The sequence below is a fragment of the Malaclemys terrapin genome, chromosome 4 (genome assembly GCF_027887155.1).
Source record: "Malaclemys terrapin pileata isolate rMalTer1 chromosome 4, rMalTer1.hap1, whole genome shotgun sequence".
Taxonomy (NCBI): domain Eukaryota; kingdom Metazoa; phylum Chordata; order Testudines; family Emydidae; genus Malaclemys; species Malaclemys terrapin.
This window is the reverse complement of record NC_071508.1, coordinates 137,485,353-137,499,390: the sequence shown is the minus strand read 5'-3', so window position 1 is coordinate 137,499,390 and position 14,038 is coordinate 137,485,353. Positions and strand designations below refer to the sequence as shown.

The following is a 14,038-nucleotide window of genomic DNA, read 5'->3' as shown; positions in this document are numbered from 1 at the left end:
GATTTGTCACCATGTCCAACCTTGTTATAAAAATACGATAGAGCCCACAAACCACAGCAAATGCTTGCCTACAACTTCTGAGTCACATGGCATCCTGTACATTTGTGACACCCAATGCAAGACTACATTCTCTGTGTCTCTAAGCCTAGTTCAAAACAGTCTGCATCCCCAACAGTCTATCCAAATGGGTTTCTGTACGCCAGTGGGCCTCAGAGTCTCTCATTGGACTTTCATGATTGAGAAGGACCTGGAGTGGTGGTGGGTTCTCCTCTCTCCCCCTTCCCTCCCGCCCTGCCCCCCCATATTACCCTCATGTCAGAACATGCAGGCGCAGACCTGCAGACACTGCTGTTGAAAATCTCCAAGCAAGAGCACACGGGCGTGTGTGCATCCTGACGTGGAGCACCCATAGGGGGACACATCTTGAAGAACCCCAGTTACTGTACAAGTTAAGTAACCTCTCCTTTTTTTCTTTCAGTAGGTACATTTGTCCATCTCCAATATTACCCAAATTTTGTTAAATTTTGACTTTGGAGGAAATTTTTTACCCAGTGATCAGCAATAGAGCATCTAGGTGCAACTAATTAATTAAATATTAAGTACTAGTTTCAAATGTTGTTCACTTTTCAGTTGTGAAAAATAGTTGTGATACAATTCCTAATCTTTAAAATGGGAATGATATTTCCGTAACTTATGGGGTTGTTATGAGGATAAATTCGTTGTTTGTGAGATGCTTGTATGCTATGATGATGGGGATATATCCATATTAACGTCACTTTGCTGTCTGGTCAATGGGCATGTTCTTTAATACACATTTTATAATTCATGATTTCTGCACTTCATAATGCACTTTTAAGATAAAATGTTTGTGTTAATTTTTATTAGGAATAATAATAAGCATAGTAAATTGCAGTTGGAAGTAAATTTAATTTTGACCAGTTGTTTAAGTGAAGAAATTTTGTTGTAAAATTCATGCTTTGAAATGTTTACTCAAGTCACACACATCAGCTAAAATGACAGCGTTATTTACTTTGACAAGGTAAATGTGACAGCTGAATATTTTCAGGGAGCTATAATTACAACTGTATTTATCACGAATCTATAAAACTTGATTGATGTTTTTGAAATAAGAGCACATTATATGGTATTTAGCAAAGGCAAATAAAAATTCCCTTTGAATAAGTGTTTCTGTAGCCAAGGGTTTTTTCATTCCTTTCAAGAATTAGAATCTTGAAATATCATTAAATGGAAGTTGTCTGAATTAATAAGTACTTGCTTCACATGCTTAAATATCCCTCTTCTCATATGAAGTACACTTTTATTTATTTTTAATTATTACTGTTTCTGTGCTATATTGTGTTAAGAACTGTTATCGCTTTGTGTAGATGGGAATGGGACTAGTTGTAGGTACTAATAGACAATGTTAAAATATCATCTATACTGCTGAGTACTTTTCCCTGAAAATTCTTAAACCAAACTACAAATTTTAGTCAAAGTTATTAAAAATAATATTGGTATTTCTGAGCCTCCTGATTGTGCCTTACTATTTGATTTATTCTTCCAATTTGTTAAATTGCTGCTGACGGGTGGATTTGCTCCTGGATTATGCCAGTGTCTGTGGCAGAAAATGTGCCTTGGAGGGGTTGGATCATGACAATGTGTTCTCAACTCCATCACTGCGGTTGGTGTTATATGGTCATAAAAGTGGACAGTGCGGTTTGAGGAGATGATGTGGTCAAGGCACCTGGGGGAGATGCCCATTTAGTGTAATCCATGGCAGCATTTTACCTGTGGAGCCACTGCTATAGGTTCTAGTTGTCCTCCTTCCCTGGGAGATTAATCCTAATCCTCTGTAGCACAACTGCCTCTGACAATGCAGGCTGGGTCAATTTACCCTCTTCTGTGGGGACTGGGGTGAATTGAGCCCTACTTATTAGCCTTTGGGCCAATAATCTGCCAGTGCCATTTATCAGAACAGTAGTCTCAGCAGGAGGCTCACAGATATGTGACATTAATGGGTATTAAGTAATTCAGCTTCTCATCTTGCAGAATTGTTTACCTGATCATAAAAAGATACCCTTTTGCAAGGAACAAAACATAATGGTGACACAACAGATCCTGTCACTTGCATTTAAAACAACAGATCTTAATTACTTTCAACTTGTATGTTTGGTTTAAAACCATTTTCTTTTTCTTTTGGCAGAGCTGCAGTAAATAACCTTAACAATCACGTCACAAGGCCTTGTAGCTTTGTAATTTGAGGCACACAATTCAAATGTACATCTCATCCTAATTGTTGAAACAAAATGTATTAAATATTTATAAATGCACTGAAAATTCTATCTGTTTCATCGCCAATCTAATTGGAATAATATTGATTTATATATTACTTCATAGGGTTCAAAGCACTGTACAAATATTAATTAATCAGTCAAGTTTTTATTTCTTTGTATCAGTTTTGATGATACATATGAATTGGCTTTTAAATTCCTTAATATTTTTATTAGTTTATCCCTTACATTTATATCTTTATATAATGCACCTGTCTCCACTATCACCTTTTTTCCTTCAGTCAATATTCTCCCCCTTGTTTTCCCATTTATTCACCTGTTGCATATTGCTAAATGGTAACTTGTAATCTCTTTGGAGCAGGGACACAGTGTTTGTCCAGTATCTAGTACAACAGGGCCCTGTTCTCTGTTTGAAAATCTGAGGTGTTTCTTCAATGGAAATAAATACATCTTATTTTTAAACACTTGTAAATAAAAATGAAATACTTGTTAAGGTTTTTTAATAAATTGTCATTTTTTTATATATGGAATTTCTAAAAAAGGATTATTTTTTTAAAATACATTTCACAATGGAACCTGCCGATGGTTAACTTCAGTACATTAGTGAAACTTCACTTAGAGGAAAGTGGAATGTTAGACAAGAATTGCTTCAAAGCATTGCAGTGTATGAATTTTAGTTTCAGTTAGTGAGAACCTCTCTGCTTACAGCAAAATTCTTCTGTTGACCAACCCCCCCCCCCCAAAAAACAAAAAACAAAAAAACCCAAGCCATTATTACCAAAAGGTTCTGCTGTTATAGATCTGGGTGAAATCATTGCAAGAAAAAATTGATAAATTGGCCCCTATGCTTACACTATGGGCTCTGAAACTTTCTCCAACCCAGGGCTGCATGGGTAACTTTCTGGAAAAGAAGTAGTCCATACATTTTTATTTATTTATTTATTTTTTTGCAGTATAGACATATCCATAGAGTTTAATGCTAGAGGGGGCCACCAGATCATCTAGTCTGATCTCCTTTATATCACAAGCCACTGAACACCCCGCAGCCAATCCTCACCAAACCCCAAGTACTTCAGCTGTCTGGAGATTTAAGGGTATGTCTACACAACAGTTGGGAGAGCAATTCTCAGCATGGGGAGACAGACACTAGCTAGCTCTGCTCTAGCTAGTGCACTTAAAAATAGCACTGTGGCTGCTGTGGCACAGCAGTGGCTAAACACGCAGTGGGTCAGGTGGGTGTGTACTTGGGTGGCCAGCCCCTGCTGCTGCCTGTGGTGCTGTGGCCATCCTGCTATGTGGAGCACACTAACTTGAGCAGAGCCAGCATGTGTCTGTCTACCCATGGTGGGAAGCATGTTCCTAGCTGCTGTGCAGACATACCCTAAACTATTTTGTGTGCCACATGAATCAAGGTGCACCAATGCCCAAAGCCTCTGTAATGCCAAGGAATTGATTTTAGTGAGATATACCTAGATGCTTCCATATGCAACTAGCAGGACATCACTAAGTTTGCTATCTTTGATATCTTCTGTACAATCATTACAATTAATAAATACTGTCTTGGGCCTTGATGCTGCAACAGTTCCCTAAGTGATTGACTTTTTGCGTCTGAGTAGTTCCCTTAATGTAAGGTTAGGCTGTATTTCTTTTCTTATAAATCATATAACATACTCAAGGGACAACCATTAAATTTCATAAGCCTTTTTTAAATTTCCAATATTAACAAAGCAATCTGTGTAATAAGGTTCTAGGATTGTCACTCTGAAGTCTAGAATGTCTGTTGAGTCAGCGTGAATTGATGGAAATAGCTGCAAACATGGCTGAGCGCTCTTTCTGTTTAGAATGTCACCAGGTTCAATCATCATTGGGGTTTGCAGTCTGTTTAATTTTTAAGTTCTGAGACACTTTGATTTTATGAAATACACTTGTGCCGTGGCACGGCTTTCAGCTACTAGTGTTTTATGAAGTACTAGAAATATTTCAGTTCTTGAAGTAACAAATTCCTTTTTAAAATAAAGTTTGTTGGCGCCTTTAAATTGAAATGCCAAGAATCCAAAGGATAACTTGTGAAGTCAATGGGATTACTACGTGTATTAAGTTAAGCACCAGTGTAAGTGTTTGCAGGGCTTTAAAGTTTGTTTAACAACTCAATATAAGCACATGTACAGGCATATACCTTTTCAAGGTGCTAATTCTTTAATACTTACTAATGATGTATTCACAAATATATATTTTAAAAAATACACTTATAGTCTCAAGCCTGTGAAATATTAGACAATTATCTTCTGTAATAATAATAATAAAATATAGTATATTGGTTTATAACGTAAGTAGTAGCGTGTAAAGTGTGTAACCATTTCTCTGATATATCTGTATTCAGTGCCTCTACAAAGTGGGGTGTATGTATGATATCGATGCATATAGTGTGTGTGCATTTAAAAATAATAATGTAAAAATAGACTGATTTATTTAGCAAACACCATGTAACCATGTCTACCCAATCTATCGTATCACCTCTGTGCCAACATGAAGTCTGAACTTGCCTCATGCTAATGAATACAATACTATGGGTCGTCAATTCCAAAGAAAGGTCAGACAATAAATGATGGGGAACATATATAAATATTCTGCGACTTTACTAAAAGGCAAATCAATTAACTAAGGGTACGTCTACAGTACGAAATTAATTTGAACTTATTCTATTCGAATTTTCGGAAGCGATTTTATACATTCGGTGTTGTGTGTCTCCACTAAAGTGCGTGAATTCGGCGGAGTGCGTCCACAGTACCGAGGCTAGCATCGAATGTCGGAGCGGTGCACTGTGGGAAGCTTTCCCGCAGTCCCCGCTGCCCATTGGAATTGTGAGTTAAGCTTCCAGTGCGTGATGAGGCAAAAACATTCTCGTGGGTGTTTCTGGATGTGTGCCGTCACTCGCTCCACCCTCTGTGAAAGCTACAGCAGATGCCATACTGCTAGCAGACGGTGCAGTACGGTGCACCGGCTGTCTCCTGGTACTAGGAATTCACCTCGCATGTCCTCTCGTCTTTCTATCTACTCTTTTATCTAATCATTTCCTGCCTTTTTTCGGCTACCGTGAACTGAGCCGCACAGCTTCCACCGCAAACTCTGCTCTCCTGCTTTTGTAGCTCTAGCGAGCTTCCCGACTCTGTGAAAGCTACAGAAGACAACCATTTACCGTCTTTTATTGGCCATCTTGAACCGAACAGCTCTCCTACGTTTCACGCCCTTTTTCCAGGATTACCCGTGCAGGCGCCATAGCGTGGCAAGCATGGAGCAGGCTCAGATCTCCGTTGCAGTTTTGACCATTGTAAATACCTCGCGCATTATCCAGCAGTACCTGCAAAACCGGGCGAGGAAGCAACAACAGTGCTTTTACTCTACTGATGAGGACATGGACACAGATGTTCCTAGAAGCACGGCATGTGGCGATTGGGAGATCATGGTGGCATTGGGCCAGATTCATGCCGTGGAATGCCGATTCTGGGCCCGGGAAACAAGCACAGACTGTTGGGACCACATAGTGTTGCAGGTCTGGGATGATTCCCAGTGGCTGCGAAACTTTCGTATGCATAGGGCCACTTTCATGGAACTTTGTGACTTGCTGTCCCTGCGCAAAGACGCCAAAATGAGAGCAGCCCTCACAGTTGAGAAGCGAGTGGCCATAGCACTGTGGAAGCTTGCAACGCCTGACAGCTACCGGTCAGTCGGGAATCAGTTTGGAGTGGGCAAATCTACTGTAGGGGCTGCTGTGCTGCAAGTAGTCCACGCAATCATTGACCAGCTGCTATCAAGGGTAATGACTTTGGGAAATGTGCAGACCATTGTGGATGGCTTTAATGAGCTGGGGTTTCCTAAGTGCGGCGGGGCGGTAGACGGAACGCATATCCCTATCTTGGCTCTGGCACACCGGGGTGGCCAGTACATAAACCGCAAGGGGTACTTTTCCATGGTGCTGCAACCACTGGTGGATCACAAAGGATGTTTCACCGACATCAGCTGGGAAAGGTGCATGACGCTCGCATCTTCAGGAACTCTGGTCTGTTTGTACAGCTGCAGGAAGGGACTTACTTCCCAGACCAGAAAATTACTGTTGGGGATGCTGAAATGCCTATAGTTACCCTTGGGGACCCAGCCTACCTCTTAATGCCATGGCTCATGAAGCCGTACACAGGCACCCTGGACAGTAGTAAGGAGCAGTTCAACAATAGGCTGAGCAAGTGCAGAATGTTGGTAGAATGTGCTTTTGGACGTTTGAAAGCACGCTGGCGCAGTTTACTGACTCGGTTAGATCTCGGCACAACCAATATTCCAATTGTAATTGCTGCTTGTTGTGTGCTCCACAATATCTGTGAGAGTAAGGGGGAGACGTTTATGGCGGGGTGGGAGGTTGAGGCAACCCGCCTGGCGGCCAATTTCGCACAGCCAGACAACAGGGCGTTGACAGTTTTTTGTTTCTCTTGAAGTTACCTGCCCCCTATATGTATGAAAGGAAATAAAGTCAAAATTGTTTAAAAACTGTTCTTTATTATTTGTTGCTCTGGGAAGTAGGTGAGAGGAGTCTCATGGCCTTTCCTACCCTGTACACTCTATCCCTCTCAGACTTTACGTTTCCTGGAACTCTCAAAAGTATTTGTACTCTGTACTTTAAAAGCCCTTGACAATTTGGTTTTCAGTGAGTGAGTAGAAAAACTGAATTGCTAAGTCAGCAGCACTTGGGCATCCCCATCCTTCCTAGCTGTAGGTTGGGCTAAGAAATCCCCTGTGGAAGGTGTGCATGGGTGAAAAAATGTCAGTGCTCATAGCTGCATGATGGCTGCCCTAGTTTCCTTCAAACTTGCCTTGTTTCTTAGAATCCAGTAAGATCCACAAACCAAACCAAGTCTCAATAATAATTCCACTGTTGTTGAGCTGTGTGCACGTTTCTCAACTGAACACACAGGAAAAGTTTATTTTTGTACATATATGGTTTGAACAAAAACAGTGGAACAGACTTTGCTGTATCTTTTCCAGGGGAAAAGAAAGTGTATGTGGGGGATGCCTCTTGGCACAGACCAAACTCTGGAAAATTTTGGCCCCAAAGGAATTTGTTTTGAGAGAGTTTGTCAGAAACCGTTAAAAGGGGGAGGAGAGAGGGTTATATTGGAAGTTGCATTTCAGCCTTAACTCTAGTGGTTGCTACCACTTCTGCTATAAATAGAAAATAGTTGTCTGCCAAATTTCAGTTTTTAATGCCTTTTTTGACTTGGTGTCAAGCCAAATAATATCTTAATTTGTACATCTACTTATTTTCCCTTTACACATAGCTTAAAACTGGCCACTCTGATTTAATTTTTCTTTAGATAAAAAGTACAAAATGAAAGTGAGAGATAGTTTTATGTAGAATTTCATCGAGGAAATAATTTCAAGGGTGTATGAAATTCTGTCATAATAAAATTTAACATGCAACAGTTAAAGTTGCATCAGTATTTCTTAACTGCAAAACTAATGTCATGTTTAGCAATTCGTCGTCTTAATGGCATATTTCAAACACCGACAAATTTGATGAAAGGCTGATATCTTGTACATAATTTAAACAATGTATAATGGCTAGATATTTCAGGCAGGTCGTTAAGGAAAGTAGTTATTTATTTATGTATAGCTAAAAAGTAGTTTATGTGCACATGCATATGTGTGTGATATATAATAACTCCCTCTCTCTCACACTACACATTCTCCGAGGACCTGATGCTGCAAGATCCATGCAGGTTTAGGGTGCACCCATGTGGAACTGCTTGCAAGATTGAGGCCTCAGGCAGTAGCCAAATTTGGGGCAGGAACCAGGTGTATCTGTGTTTTGCACAGTACTTCGTTCAGTAGGGGGTCTGGTCCTGATTGTGGCGTCTGAACACTAATACAATAAGTATTTAGTATATGAATTTATGAACACTGTTCAGGCTGTGATAGAAAGGGTCATGTAGAAGTGTTACCTACAAGAGGATGGCTGGCCTAGTGGTTAAGGCACTGGACTAAGACTTGGGAGGTATGGGATCAGTTTCCGTGCTACCATCTGTGGTCCTGGGCAAGGCATTTAATTTCTCTCTGCCTGTTCCCCATCTGTCAAATGGGGGTAATAATACTTCCTTTTTACCACCCTTTGCCTCTTTCCTACTTAGATTGTTAGCTCTTTGGCACAGGGACTCTCTCTTATTCTTTGTACAGTACCTAGAACAGAGGTGGGCAAACTATGGGGCCCGCGGGACCCTCCTGCCCGGCTCCTGAGCTCCTGGCCCAGGAGGCTACCCCCGGCCTTCTCCCCTGCTGTTCCCCCTCCCCCGCAGCCTCAGCTCGCTCCACTGCTGGCGCAATGCTCTGGGTGGTGGGACTGTGAGCTCCTGGGGCAGTGCAGCTGCAAAGCCCGGCCTGACCCGGTCTCTGTGCTGCAGGGTGGCGACGGCGTGGCTGGCTCCAGCCGCGCCACCAGCCACCGGTGCTCCAGGCAGCGCGGTAAGGGGGAAGGAGGAGGATAGAGGGCTGGAAAGTTTGGGGTGGGGGTGTAGATAGGTGTCAGGGTGGTCAGAGGGTGGAGAACAGGGGGGTTGAATAGGGATGAGGGTGCCGGGGGGGGCAGTCAGGAAGGATTGGGGTTTGGATGGGGCAGTGGGGGGGCAGTCGGGCAGGGGTTCCGGAGGTAGTCAGGGGACAGGGAGAAGGGGTGGTTGGATGGTGCAGGGGTCCCCGGGGGGCAGTCAGGAAGGGGGGGATTGGATGGGGCAGCGGGGGGCAGTCAGGGGCCAGCAGTTCCGGGGGCAGTCAGGGGACAGGGAGAAGGGGTGGTTGGATGTGGCAGGGATTCCCGGGGGGGCCCGTCAGGAATGAGAGGAGGGGTTGGATGGGGTGGCAGGGGCAGTCAAGGGCGGTCAGGGTACAGGGAGCGGGGGTGTATGTGTGTTTGGGGCAGCGGTCCCAGGGGGGCCATCAGGAGTCCCATGGACAATTTCAATTTTGTGAAAAGGACATGTTCTGTCCAAAAAAAAAAAAAAAAAATCATTCCAATGGAACTCTCCCACCACCTTTACACTTTACTGCTTTGTCTCATTTTCTCCATTTGCAGAATGGATGTAGTAGTACTTAACCACCAAATGTTGAGATTGATGGATGAAAATGCAAGAAATAGGTCCTACTTAATTTTCTTTTCTTTTGAAAGATTTCAGAGAGATTCTGTATTCTTAACATAGTAACTTTTAAAATGCAACCACTGAACAAGTGCTAATTATATTGTTACTGTTTACTGTATATATTTACAAGTATTCATATATGTCATGTATTCAATGCACAAATGACCCTTTTTTCTCCATTGCAGTCCATTGTCTTCTGTTTGGGAAGATGGGTTGTTTCAAAACTGTTGAAATTATTATTTGTAGACCTGCTTTGTGTAAATTAATGTTAATGTTAATACACTAAGAATAATTTAAAACTTTTTCCTATGGTATAATGATAAATACATATTTTAGTTTGGAAATTTGGTGAATTTTTGTTTGTTAGGATTGATGACCCTGATTTAAGTCAGCTAGAAAGTACACATTTATTTCTCCATGTGGTTTTTCCAGTTTATCACCTAGAGTGATTGTGCTGTTCCAGTCCAGAGCAATGTTCCCTCAAATTTTTTACGTCCATGTGCGGAATGAATTTTGTTATGTGCACTAATATGGAGGTGATGTGTGGTGGAGGTGGGGCTGAGGGGTTCGGAGTGTCGGAGGGGGCTTAGGGCTGTGGCAGAGGGTTGAGGTGTGGGGGGATGAGGGCTCTGGTTGGGGGTGTGGGCTCTGGGGTGGGGCTGGGGATGTGGGGTTCGGGGTGCGGGAGTGAGGGCTCCAGCTAGGGGTGAAGGCTCTGGGGTGGGGCCGGGGATGAAGGGTTCAGGGTGCAGGAGGGTGCTCAGGACTGGGACTTAGTTGGAGTGTGGGGGATACGGGCTCTGGGGTGGGGCCGGGAATGAGGGGTTTGTGGCGCAGGTTGTCCCAGGGCTGCAGCGGGGAGAGAGGATTCCCCCCAGCCCTCTCTTGTCACAGCAGCCCGCGACCAGGTAAGAGGTGTCTCTTCCTGTAGGGGCAGTTCCGGAGCCGGAGCTGAGGCTGGGGGAGAGGTGCCTCTCCCCACCTGTGTGGCCCTTGATAGCCTGCTGCGCTGTCACGCAGCTTAGAGGGAACTTAGGTCCAGAGTCTCTCGTTGACAAAAAAACTTACTGTGCCTCAGTTTCACTATCTGTAGAATGGGGATAATTATATTTATCTCATTTGAAAAGTGCTGTATAAGAGCTGGGTATTATTATTATGATTATTATTTTATTTATATTATCTATTTATTTGTTTGAGCCGCAGTCTCTCAGGATGACATGCTTATTCCTTAATTTAGCAGTTTGTCAACTTTTGTAAAACTGCTTGTTTAAAAAAGAATGTTCTAAAAGATACTACAATAAAATATTATGTATTTTAATTTTATGTATATATGTTAGGCTTACAGAATTTGAAGATACACCAACAAGTCAGCTAACGATAGATGAATTTATGAAGATTGACTTGGAAGAGGAGTGCGATCCTCCTTCATTTACTGCTGGTCAAAGAAAATTAAAGATACAGGAGGTGAATTCTATCAATAATTTGTTTTTGGAGCTGCTTATGGTTCTGTCTTTTTAACTTTGGACTTGATAGTGTGCCATGCCATGACTGACCAATTTAGCCTTAGCTATTGCTGTTTCTACCACCATATTCTCATGGGGAGGCTGGGAGGCATAGGTGGTAGTGTCCACAGACAAAATTATATTTTTTTCCTGTACTGGCTGGGAGATAGCCACACATTAAAATCAGCCACATGTTAAAAGGTGCAGTGAGATTTCTTCCTCACCATTTTCACTAACTCCTCCAGAGAATCAGACTCATTCAGATTCCTGTCAATAGTAGCCATAAAAGTCTCCTGTTGAGGGCCCAAAACCAAATCTGCAGTCTTAGCCAACCACTGCAAGAACAGGGAAAAGGGCAAAGTCACTGCTTAGCCCAGTACAAATCCAGGGAAGTTGGTGATCAAGTAGCATGGCAACAGCTGTACTCCTGTTCTTAGTAAAAGTACTTATTTTCGCAAGGCATTTACTGCTGAGCACCTAATTTTTATATTGTGGATTCAGGGTTCAGTACCCCAGGACCAGCCTTCATTCCCATTGGGAAGGCGATGCTGTGCCCATTGGGTGCCAGATCTCCATTCTGAGCATGGTTCTCTCTTAACTACCTTTTTGTAGTTGCTAACTGTCTCCCTGCTCTGCATGAGTCTTTCCACTATGCTCGGCACCTCATACAAGCGTCAAGACTCTTTTTCCTTATGAAATTGGGGCCTCTCATATGACCAGCTAAGCTGATTTTGTTGCATGTGAACCTTGAGGAGCTGCCTGATATTTTTGCTCCTCTCATATGTGCTACATTCACTTTTCTATCCTGCTTAGCAAAGGTCACAGCTGGAAAAGTAGTTGCTTGTTAATTGGATCAAAAAAATCTTGCAAATGTTGTTCTTGCTGGAGACACCCTTGGTTAGGAAATGTGGCATTACTTAAAATGTTGTGTCTAACTTGTTATTATACAAAAATAAATACTGGTGTTAACAGTAATCAGATTGCATAACATTTGTTTTGTGATACAGCATGCGGTACTTGAAAGACTGGTTTTATGTGTGGCTTAATTCATTTGAGGAACACTGGCTTGACAATTATTTTATATGAAAATATTCTGTAACAGTCCTAAATGTGTTTTCAAGTTATTTGTTGTTGAAAGTGAACATCCTTAATATTGGTAATGTTATGATGTCCTCTGAAGATTTTACTCAGAAGCCTGGTAGACATTGTGGGTCCTATTTTTAGACCTCAGTCTTCACTTATGTTCTTGCCCATGCACATCTGTGGGTGGTTGTTTTCTGCCATAGCTTCTGCATGCAGTGGTGGTAGGTTCTAACTTTTGCAGCCATGTGGGCTTTGTGTGTGCAGATTCTGTTACTTGTGTGCACTATTGTTAGCTTTGAAATAGTGTGCATGTTCAGGGGAGGGATGTGTTTACTCACATGTGGAGACCAAGAGGAGGTCCCACTAAAAGTCTGTCAACAGATAAACGTTGCCATGAAATAGAGCATGTCTTTTTGAGAAATAGGCAGTTCGTAATCCTAAATACCAGATTGTTTTTATTAGTATAGTTACATAAAGGAGTATGTTGTGTCTGTTCTTCATGATTTTTAAAAATATCAATTATATATGGAGATGCTAGAATACAGTTGACAGCTAATGTTAATAAGGTCGACAGTTGAAAGCGAGTGCTCCAAAGTTTTGAAATCATTGGGATTTTTTGGTTTTCATTTATTTTTAATTTATAACGTTTGAATGAAATACATTTATAATCTGAACACTACATTCTTCAAAGTTCTTGAGTACTCACAGCTCCCGTTTATGCTGTGCGTGTTGTGTACCTCTGAGAATCACCCAAAACAGGTTTTGCCCTCTATTATAAAATATTTTAGTATTTGTTGCCACCATCAGATAGAGCATACATGTAACTAGGTAATTTGCAATAAACAAGAAAGAGAGGGTCAAATTCTCTTCACTTACGTGAGTGTAGACAATGAAGTTACTTCAGGTTTACACAGATCTGAGTTAGTTGAAATGGGGCTTGCTTCTTAGCACATCTTTTTGCCTAATCTTGAATTTATGACTTAGTCTGTTGGAGTGAAATTAATATACTGTTACAAACACAGGATTATTACTTAACCGCAGAATCAGTTAGTATAAAATACTATATTTAGTGTTAAAATACAGTTTGTACAAAACACGACAGCATCCTGTTTTAACATGCGATGTTCTGGATCACAATGTTAGAATTCGGAAGTATTTTCATAAGAGAAACAAGCTGGACTGTGAGGGAGAGAGCGCTCCTGTTTAAACACAGGTATCTGAAATACTAGTTCAAGAAATACTAGAATGACTGTTAACATTGGATTGTTTCTCGTAGGCTGGATTTTTTTGGTCCACCATATTCGCTTTGAGCTGCTTATGGCCACAGATTCCCCCAGGAGAATTCTCCTTGTGTAGGGGAAATCTCTTCCAATGCAATTGAGCTCCCCTATAGATGATCTTCTGCTAAGGTTAACTTCATTATGGACTTTATGATGGTGATGGAAGAGTATTACTTCTATGTGTTTACTCACATAGAAGTAATACTCTAGTTGGCTTCTCCAACTTCTCCTAGGGCTGGGTGGCCAAGAATCAGGGAGCTGCAACTGCAGCTGCTATTCTCCCCTATGTCTGAGGGGATAGAGGGGAGAGTCGGGGCCTCATTTTAGGTGAGCCGGTGTGAAAGTTCCTCTCTGTCAGGTTGAGATATAGGTTTAATCAGTACTTTATTTCAAACGGTATTTTGATACTTGTCTTTTGTCTGTCTCGTCTGTCCTAGATCACAAACTCTTTAGGGAAGAAATGTACATTACCATCTTTCTATAGTACCATGTGTATTTAAGTCTCTAAATAGAGGAACCAATATTAAAAATATTTAATCATAGCATATTCATATTTCATTCTGTTACTCATTTTTTCTTTTCAGCTTGAGAAAGCGCTGTCAAAAAAGCTTGAAGATGTTGAAGGTACAAGTCCCATTCAATACACTATATCACTTGGTTACACCAAATAACATTCATGATTTCTGAGCTTTATTTTTATTTAATTG

The 14,038-nt window shown here is 41.6% G+C and overlaps 1 protein-coding gene across 1 annotated transcript in view; it reads left to right on the top strand.

The window, feature by feature from the left end:
• BRF1 (BRF1 RNA polymerase III transcription initiation factor subunit) overlaps positions 1-14,038 on the top strand; it is a 246,681-nt gene that overhangs the window by 117,289 nt on the left and 115,354 nt on the right. The window contains exons 8-9 of the mRNA XM_054024955.1: positions 10,804-10,930; positions 13,916-13,955. Coding sequence (XP_053880930.1) covers positions 10,804-10,930; positions 13,916-13,955 — 167 coding nt within the window. The remainder of the gene's footprint in view (positions 1-10,803; positions 10,931-13,915; positions 13,956-14,038) is intronic.